Genomic DNA, 9,310 nt, shown 5'->3' with positions numbered 1-9,310 from the left:
GAACCGCTTTTAGGTGTGTATTTGGTACTCTTCACCACAATATACTTCTGCCCCAATTTTAAGAAGGGGCTAAAAAGAAATATCTCAAAGTGACTTACAGCAAATTACTACATCATTTCCATAGCTCTGATCTGTGCAGCCCTGCAGGCTTAATTGCTTTCCCCATCACAGCAAACCTAAACGAAGCTGTTGGGTGAGCTAACGAGGCAACATACGTTACAGTTTTACAGGGAACGGATATACCCAGATCCTTTCAAAACAAAATGAAGAGTTCTTTTCTCATGTTTACATTCTTCACAAGAAGTCTTTTACACACTCAAGCTCTCTTAAAAAATGAGTAAGAAAAGTTTTCATTCCTACTTTCAAGTTTGATTATTTACAGTAATATGTTAGGATTAAAAAAAAAAGTAGGTATCCAGTGATCTGTGTGCCATTCAGTTTACCTGCATAGATCAGAACCCAGCGAACAGATTTCTCCAACTGGTGCTCCTACCGGCACTCCCACTAACCATAAATGGTCCCCGAGGTCAGCATTATCTAACTTCAGCACAGCAGCTGGCAGTGCTGCTGGCTATACTGCATGCCTTCTCTTAGTCCTCTTCTGCCAGGCAATCAGTTTTTTCAGTCCTCTTTGAAAATGCCACCAACCTGTACCTACGCATAGCCAGAGATACGCTACAAACATGGTATTTCGTGTTAGACTTGGGCTATACAGTACACACATACATGCAACCGTCAACTAACATATACCCTTGTAATATTTTTTAGTATCTCTTCAGGATATTTTATCACTGCTTATTCTCAAATTAGAAAACTAAGCTATTCTAATAGTAGAACTGAATTCAACTGTTCATTTAATACATTTTCAGTGATAGTTTGCACGAGTCTTTCTTCCCCTAACAGTATCTTAACAAGAGATGAAAATAAATAAATCTGTAGTGAACTAGCTTTCTACACACATTCTTCCTTGAGTGGAACAAAATTATATCAGGAGTAAGATGAACATCCCGAAAACAAACAAACAAAAACACTGAAGTTCACCAGTACTGAAAATAGATGCTACAGAGCTGGGGAGAAAGGATGAAATACTAGGAAAAAAGTAATTAATGATATCAATATACATGAGGACAGACTTTTGACAGAGTTTCTACAGTATCTCTGCAAAAATGTGTATTTTGCTACTTTATGCTCCTTTTTCTGCTTCTAAAAACAAGAATCAAAATAGCATTTTAAGAGCAATTAGTTGTTGCATAAATATTTTGGTATCTTCGAGGTGGAAACTTATGTCACTCTGCTTGAGACTGAAAAAAGTTTTAAATAGACTATCAAATATAATGGAGAACTTAAATGCAAAGGCAGTTTTGTTAACATCTTCAGAGAGCGAGAAAGAGTTCTTTGAAGCTTTCACTTTAAAGGAGTGGAAAACACCTTTGACTGTCAGTTGTGTTAATGGAGAGAAAATTTCTAATTGTTCTCAATCTTGCCAACCCAGTGTGTTTTGAGATTTTTTAAAGATACAAGAACCATCACGTTTCCAGCACATACGTAATTAATTTTTAAGAGCAAGTTTAATTACCTGGTTTTATTGAAGTCAAAATTTTAGTGAAAAGATCTGTGCAGTATTTATAGCCGAGCTTCAATCTCCCACATAGTTAACAATTACGGTCATTACTAATTACAATTACTTAAAACATAAAACTTATTTTAGAAAACATACCCTGAACACAGAGAGAGTTACTGAAGGGTCATTGTTGAATAAAGCCTAAAAATGCAGGCCATTTCTTTCATGGCACGCCACGGATCTACAAAACAGTGTCTGATAGCATAGGAAGGTGATTTCACTGTCCAAAGATGCTCACAGTCTTAAGGAGGGAAGGCAAAACCAAGGGGATTTTAACATCTCTCAGAGAATGGGCAATTGGAAACTAGAGCTTTTGCTACTTCCTTTTTTGTTTAAACAGTAACAGCTAGAAAATGGGTTGTCCGGGAAGAAGGTACAAAGTAGAGAACATGTCAAGGAAAAGACAGAAATGTCTAAGACAGGATGAGTATGATAAAATCAGCACTGAAGCACGAGCATAAGCCGAGCTATACAGTACAAGGAAGGTAAAACCTCAATTGACTATCAAAGACGTGTCTTGAAAAAATTTTCTTATTAAAAAAAATAAAAGAAGTTCAGCAAGCTCAAACATTACATACATTTAGGGACAGTCTCTAAAGTGCACTAAACAACAATCAAGCAATAAAGTAATCTCTTATGCATACAACACGTTGAAATTTGAGTAGAGTGAAAAATAGGACCAGCTATAACGTCATGAATCCCAGTGACAAAGACAAAACTCAAAGGGTATGTCTTTCTCCAAAAGACACACATCTAGCAAACTTTTCAATCAACTGAAGTAGCTGTCAGAACTGCTGCAGCTTTGCTGAGGCAGACACAAAAACCCCCTGATATGGCAGAGTGAGTTACACTCTCAGTGAAAAATTCCAGTTGACAGGCTATCAGGACGGACAGTAAGAAAAAAGTTTTGTGCCTTTCTCTCAAATTTGATACAATTGTTGTAGAAGGCAGCACACAACACGTTTTCTTAAATCTAAATTAATTTTGTTAAATTTTAAGAAATCTCTCTAATGAAATGCTTTATCCACAACACACAGGAAACAAGTTCACCCATGTCCTGTATCTGCTTTGTGGTGCCGACTTTGTTAATTACTATTTGTCAACATTCATTACTATTTTCTAGTAATTCTAACTGTGCTCTTGACAAAACTAAATACATCTCTTGCACAACATTCTATAGTATTGATGGGGACAGCAATGATGAATTTATCAAGACTTTGATCACTGTCTCCCTTAACATTCTCACAGACAAACTGATGGACTATCTAAACAGTGCAGCAGAGTGAAAACTGGCTGGGCTGCAGGGATTGGAAACCACCCGTGTGAAATCTAACTGCAGACCAGCCACTAGTGGCACACTCCAGGGCTGGATACAGGGTCTCGCACTGTTTAACATCTCCATTAACAACCTGGATGATGGGACTGAGCACACTGGCAGTACATTTGCAGATGATAAAAAACCACGAGGAGTGGCTGATACACCAGAGGGACATGCGGCCATTCAGAAGAACCTTGACAGGCTACAGAAATGGGTGAACAAGAACCTCACAAACTTCAACAAGGGGAAATGCAAAGACCTGTGTTTGGGAAGGATGCACTGATGCAGACTGAAATATACAAAGTACCATTTAAACATAAGAAAAAACCCTTTACTGTGAGAGCTGCCAAACACTGTAATAGGTTCACCAGAGATGCTGTGGAGTCTCCATCCTTGGACGTATTCAAAACCCAACTGGACACAGTCCTGAGCACCCTGCTAAGCCTCCTCTTTGAGCAGGAGGGTTGGGCTATGTGGTCTCCATCTCTTCCCATCTCAAGGATACCACGATGATCTCACATAAAAACCATTCTGTGCTTGAGAAAGGTGCTGAAGCTTTCCATTTGATGATAAAACAATTAATTAGAACAAAGGAAGTTAGAATATCTAAGCATCACATGTAAAACTTAAGATCAGGGACAAAAAAACCCCATAACTGAACAAATTCTTTAAGGAGACCAGGAAGGATCTGACATTAGTTAAGTTTTAAGTTTCAGCAGCTGAGCCTGCAGAAAACCACTCACTAGCAAACTGTTTCACTCTGTATGGAGTCAATTCATAAAGGTAACGGTTCACCTTTTTAAAAAATAATTAAATAATCAGAAAGAGGCACTCAGCATTAAGTCTCTAAAGTATCAGAGAACATAGGGAAGACTGAAATAAGAAGCAGCACCTTTGCTATCACACTCTGAAACATTCAAGGATGTATGAACCCAACTGGCTTCCAAGTAACTCAAGTTTGCTTTCACAAAATAGCATTGCTGAAGGAAGAGACCTCCTTAGAACGATAAATGGCTTTGAACCATGTTTTCAGTGTTTCATTAATTTTTTCTTCACAGAAAATAAACATTTATGGTTCTTACTGTTTGACCGTGTATTGTGACAGCCTGTGGACACAGGCTCTTCAGAAAGGACTGGGAAGACAAGAATGGATAGTGCTGTAAGGGAAGGGAGGAAAGGTTCGAATGCGCAGAGCTACAAAGCAGGTGACAGGTTTGTCAAGAGTGTATGGGACAGAATTGTAAAGGAGGCCAAAAACATGGACATTGTGGGGTGTACCCACTACACACCACCTGATCGAGAAGAGGAAGGCTCTTTAAACAGAGCAAGAAATCTCACAATTTTTACGCTCATGGAGGTTTTTAACCAGCTCAGTATCTGATCAAGAGATAAAAAACCAAAAAACAAACAGGCTACAAGAATTCAGACTTCTGAAATGCACTGGGGACATCTTTTTGATGCACATGCTGGACAGGCTAACTAAGGGGGCTGCACCCCTGAGCATGTTAATAATGAATAAGGCAGAACTGGCTGGAGACAAAGGCAGTCCTGCCTCAATGACTATAAGAGAACTGGTCTCGAGGGAAGTGAGGAAGGTAAATAGCAGAACAAGGACTGGGGCTTCATGGAAGCTTATATTCATGGGAAAGTATGCACATGGAAAAAAGGCAAAACACACTATACATTTGACAGTATACAGAACCTACCTGTTAAAATGACAGGCATGATTAAAAAGGCATAGAAGCGAATATTACTTTTATGAAATCACTTACAGCTATTTCTGTAAATATATTTGGATACAAAAGATTTACAAGTCAGGAAAGATCTGCAGTATTCCTGCAGATCACAAAGGTGGATACCACATTTTTCCACTGTTTCCTACTCAACGCAAGACCTAGATAATTAAACTTGTTAAAGGAAGTTTGTTAAAGGAAGAAAGTGCTGCATGTGTCCAGGCTACTACACTGCCCATATCACAAGACATCAGCTACAACCACATCAAGTTAACACAGCATTCACACACGCAGGTTTACGTGGTTGAAAAGATTCCTAACAGAGCTTTACTCATGCTGCCCACAGGGGTTTCACTGCAATGGGAATTCTGCATTTTGCTTTAAGAAGCACTCAATACACAGCAAAAGGTGACAGGGAAGTGTGCGAATGAGAAGACTGAATAGCTGTCAACATAACCCTCAGGAATACATAACCATCTGCTGGACATAAACGAAGGATCTATGTATTACGGGCAGTTGTTAACAATGTAACCTCTCCACAACATAACAGAAAAGCATGGGTTTTGTGTATAGGAACTCAACACGGTAAAAAATTGGTTTCGTGCTTCTAGTAAATCCATAAATTAATAGATCTGTGTAAGTAAAGATTTTTTTATTATTCAAAAGTAAAATTAACCTGGTAGTTAGAAGCTATGAACACAAGGACTTACCTTCATTCTTTACAACCAACCGGGAAAAATTGAAAGAGATGAGTACATATGCTTCACTGAAAACAACTCTACCACAGTAGAAGAACTTGGAGGTCCCCGAAACAACAAAGAAGCAATTTAGGATTTAAAAAAATTTCCTTATGGGAAAATCTATTTCAACTGTGGTCCACCACCATTTTTATGGTCTTTTCCCCCTAAAAACCATCATTTTTTCATTGCTTTCATTGACTGTTGAAAGACCATTAAAAGGTACCCCTTTTTTACTATAGTTCCCTTGAATAAATAACATCCTGTGGATTGTCTTGAAGTATTAGTCAGTTTTGGAAACAACTGTATTGCCACTGCACACGAACAGCTATAACATGCATCTATGTTTGTTCAGTGGTATTTAAGAAGTCTCCATCACCACATCTGTGTTTCCAGATGAAGTAAAATTCAAGGCAATAAAATGCACTTGGTTGGAGCAGTATTCAGTATGGCTATTTAAAACAACTCAAAGTCTATTGTTCTTTAAAGGGCTAGTCACTTATTTCAGATATTCACAATCTGTGAATGTCTAGAAAGACAGCGTCATATTCTACTGTTTCTTTAAGATTTACACACTGAAAACAATAAGCATCTGTTGTGCAATAGGTGAATATTATTATGACTCTAAGCTCTTTTGTTTAGAAAACGGAAATACAGAAATTAATTGGTGTCTGGCCATTTGCATTGTGAATTAGTGACTAAAAGCAATTCTGAGACTAGAGGTCAATTATTTACTCTATGCTAAGGACCCCTTCCCCCACTGTCAGAAAAAGTAATCATAATCTTGATTCGCAGGAAATATTGTCTGCCTTCAGGAGATAATTCTATATAATCATAGAGACTATTCCTATCTTTACATTTGCAATCTCCATTACCTGTTTTCAGTTCATTATATATCCCACCCTCTCCCTGGAGTTCTTTTCACTCTTTTCAAGGACACAAAACAAAACCACTTCAAAACTAACGTTCCAATTTTCTGTCTAATTTTGTAAGGTTTTTTTGTAATTTTTTTCTTGGGCTTTTGTAAGCCCAAGAAATAGAAAAAGGCATCACATTATTATTAAATATTGTGATTACCAATGCAATAGATATTAGCAAAGTATCACAAAAATCATGTGATTCATTGCTTACTTTTTTTCCCCAAATCTTTAGAAAGAGGTCTTTAGAAACAGCCTCCTAAAAATACATTGAACACAACTGCAAATAGACTACTGAGCACTAAGGTTCTTAAGTAAACTGCTTTTCTTATCACTGTTTTCAGATATTAGTTCACGTGCTTTTAAATATATGATTTTATTGTTTTTCAGTGTCTCTGTTTAAGATACTTCAGTAAGTATTAAAATATTATGAAAATACTAAATTAAGAGAAGCTGGCTATCTCAAACTGTTCTAGGAACTTACAGCACTAATATATAAGTGTACAGCTTAAAAGAAAACAACATTACAAGATAACAACATATGTCAGTATTGGACTGTATCACACTGCACTCTATAAACAACCTAGACACTCCCTGCACAGCAAAATTGATACAGGCAGAAAAAAATCCTCATAGAAGTTATTACCCATTCCCTACAGAGAGCTAAGAAATAAAGGAAGAAACTTACCGCTTTTAGAAGTCAAAGAATACTGAGGATTCAGTGGAGTGCTCAGAGTGCCTGGCAGTCTTAGCTTGGAGTGTGGTGACAGCGATGATGGCGCAGGAAGCAAGAGATTTGAGCTCGCCTGTAATAGGAAAGACAAATCAGAAAGTGAAGTGTAATTTCCTGGGTTACTTACTGATGCAACAGCTAGAAGAGGAATATTTGCTTACTGTAAAAAACCATTAAATTCCAGGAAAGAAAATTAAGACTGAAGCTGATAAGTAACAATTTTATTGATGGTTGTTTTGGTTTTGCTTGGTTTTATTTTAAGACTATTTGGAGACATAGACTTTAAAAAATAAGTGACAGCTGTAAGTTGAATTGCATGTTTACCTATGGACACAAACTCTCGGGCAGCGCAAGCAATGGCACAGAACTGTTTGAACAGGCATCACCTTGTATCTTTGTGTGTAAAAATAAAATGACATTTATAGATAGTTATAAACTTAGAAATGTATAATAACTTCTCATTTTTGAGTATGCAAGCTACACTACATCTGTGAAGACATTACTCAGTAATAGAATGAGAGAAAAAAAAATCTTAAACCAGTCTTAACACAAAACCTGTTTTGTCTGCAAATTGGTAAAGTGTACTTAGATCAAAACCCCAGACACTTCCTTTATGTAAGCTACACAAAAAAATATCTGCAGTCCTGATTTCCATAGTAAGGTAATGCAGATAAAATTGGTTTGGTATGGAGTTTCTTCATAGACATGCAGCTGTCACAAAGCAAAAACCCTTCCCAAACTTTAGTCTTGACCTATGATTCAATACAGCCTACGAAAAAAATAGATATGATGATCTTCAGTTTTCTATGCGATACAATGGAGAATTTTACTGTTTAACATATTTTTACTTGCTGCCTTGATAATACAGCCAAAGGGAGTCAAATAGGAGGCCTTCAATAAAGTATTGGTAACTCTCTTCAAACAAAACAGATTCATGTGCTAAAATTTGAGTCTTTCAAGAGTGGGCTTATTTCACAGTCTAGAATAAATGCATATGGTCACTTATTCCAACTAAAAGTCCACACTCAGTGGAGCACTTCCTTGGGTCTCCATAAACTCTTGGATCAAATGCTTAAACTTTAGATATAAGCCAAGATAGAACAACGACATTTTGCAAATTCTCAATCCAGTGGCTTGAAAATTCTGTTTAGAGAAAGGAGACAAATAAAGCAAAAAGTGAAACAGTGGCTTATTTCCACAAATGATATAATTTCTATAACCACTATTTCTGTCATTTAATAAATACTAAACAATCCAACAGGTTTCAATAACGCAGACTAATTGAGCATTGGCAGGGGTACTGGGATGCAGGTAACAGCACTAAAAACCTCTGCTCAGTAACTTGGCTGCGCGATGGAATCATGGAATACTAGGTTAGAAGGGACCTCAAGCATCAGCTGGTCCAACACTTCTTGGCAAAAGCAGAGGATACCTGCTGTTATCTCCTCTGTATTACTCTACTAGACATTCATCTTAACATATCTGGGTTTTTTTGTAGAAATATGGAGTTACTTCTATGGAAAGAAGCTTAAAATAAAAACTGTGTTTCCATAGTCAACTACTCTCTCAGCAACTCCACACAATTTTAATGACTACACTTCAAAACTGAGCAGAAAAGCAAGACAGAAAATCAGACCGCTCATGTAACACAATAAAAGAAGTATTAAGTCTGACAGATTTTACTGCACTGTACCAATTTAACAGAATATTAGTAAATAGTAGTTGTGAAATGCAAGCAGAATGGAGAGGCCTGTTGTTCTGAAGAGCAACAAAATCAACCTGCTTTTCTTATATTTACATATGCAAGTGACTAAGTTTCATTAATACAAAGTTTTCTCTGATACACATGGTGGAAAGCCATGAGCTCCTGTGTTTACTCAAAGATGGGAAAATAATCTGTTCAGCAACTGTGTTGAGCTCAGCTTCCCAGTGTTCCATCTTCTTTTACCGACTGTTAGCTCTGGGGAGAGCCTTTCTGCAGTAAGACAAATGAGACGGCCCCCAGTTTCTTGCTGAGTGCACACTACATCATCAGTGATACAAATGTGTGTTTCCTAGTCAAGTATTCTGATGGAATTTTCTTTCACAGTTGCTAGCAAAAGGTTGGTGTCAGACACCACCACGGAATGAAGACAGGTTGAATCTATCGGCCTTTAGAAATCAAACTAAACACAGCAGAGCAAACTATTCAAAACTAGCACTTAATAAGACACTTCCCCGGTTCACCTGAAGGGAAAAAAATATCGGAAGA

The 9,310-nt window shown here is 37.3% G+C and overlaps 1 protein-coding gene across 1 annotated transcript in view; it reads right to left on the bottom strand.

Moving 5' to 3' along the window:
• The window catches only part of AHI1 (Abelson helper integration site 1), an 81,295-nt gene that overhangs the window by 37,554 nt on the left and 34,431 nt on the right, over positions 1 to 9,310 (bottom strand). Inside the window, exon 18 of the mRNA XM_010133180.1 lies at positions 7,015 to 7,132. Coding sequence (XP_010131482.1) covers positions 7,015 to 7,132 — 118 coding nt within the window. The remainder of the gene's footprint in view (positions 1 to 7,014; positions 7,133 to 9,310) is intronic.

This window comes from Buceros rhinoceros, unplaced genomic scaffold (genome assembly GCF_000710305.1).
Source record: "Buceros rhinoceros silvestris isolate BGI_N320 unplaced genomic scaffold, ASM71030v1 scaffold1063, whole genome shotgun sequence".
Classification (NCBI taxonomy): Eukaryota; Metazoa; Chordata; class Aves; order Bucerotiformes; family Bucerotidae; genus Buceros; species Buceros rhinoceros.
This window is presented reverse-complemented; position numbering and strand designations above follow the sequence as displayed.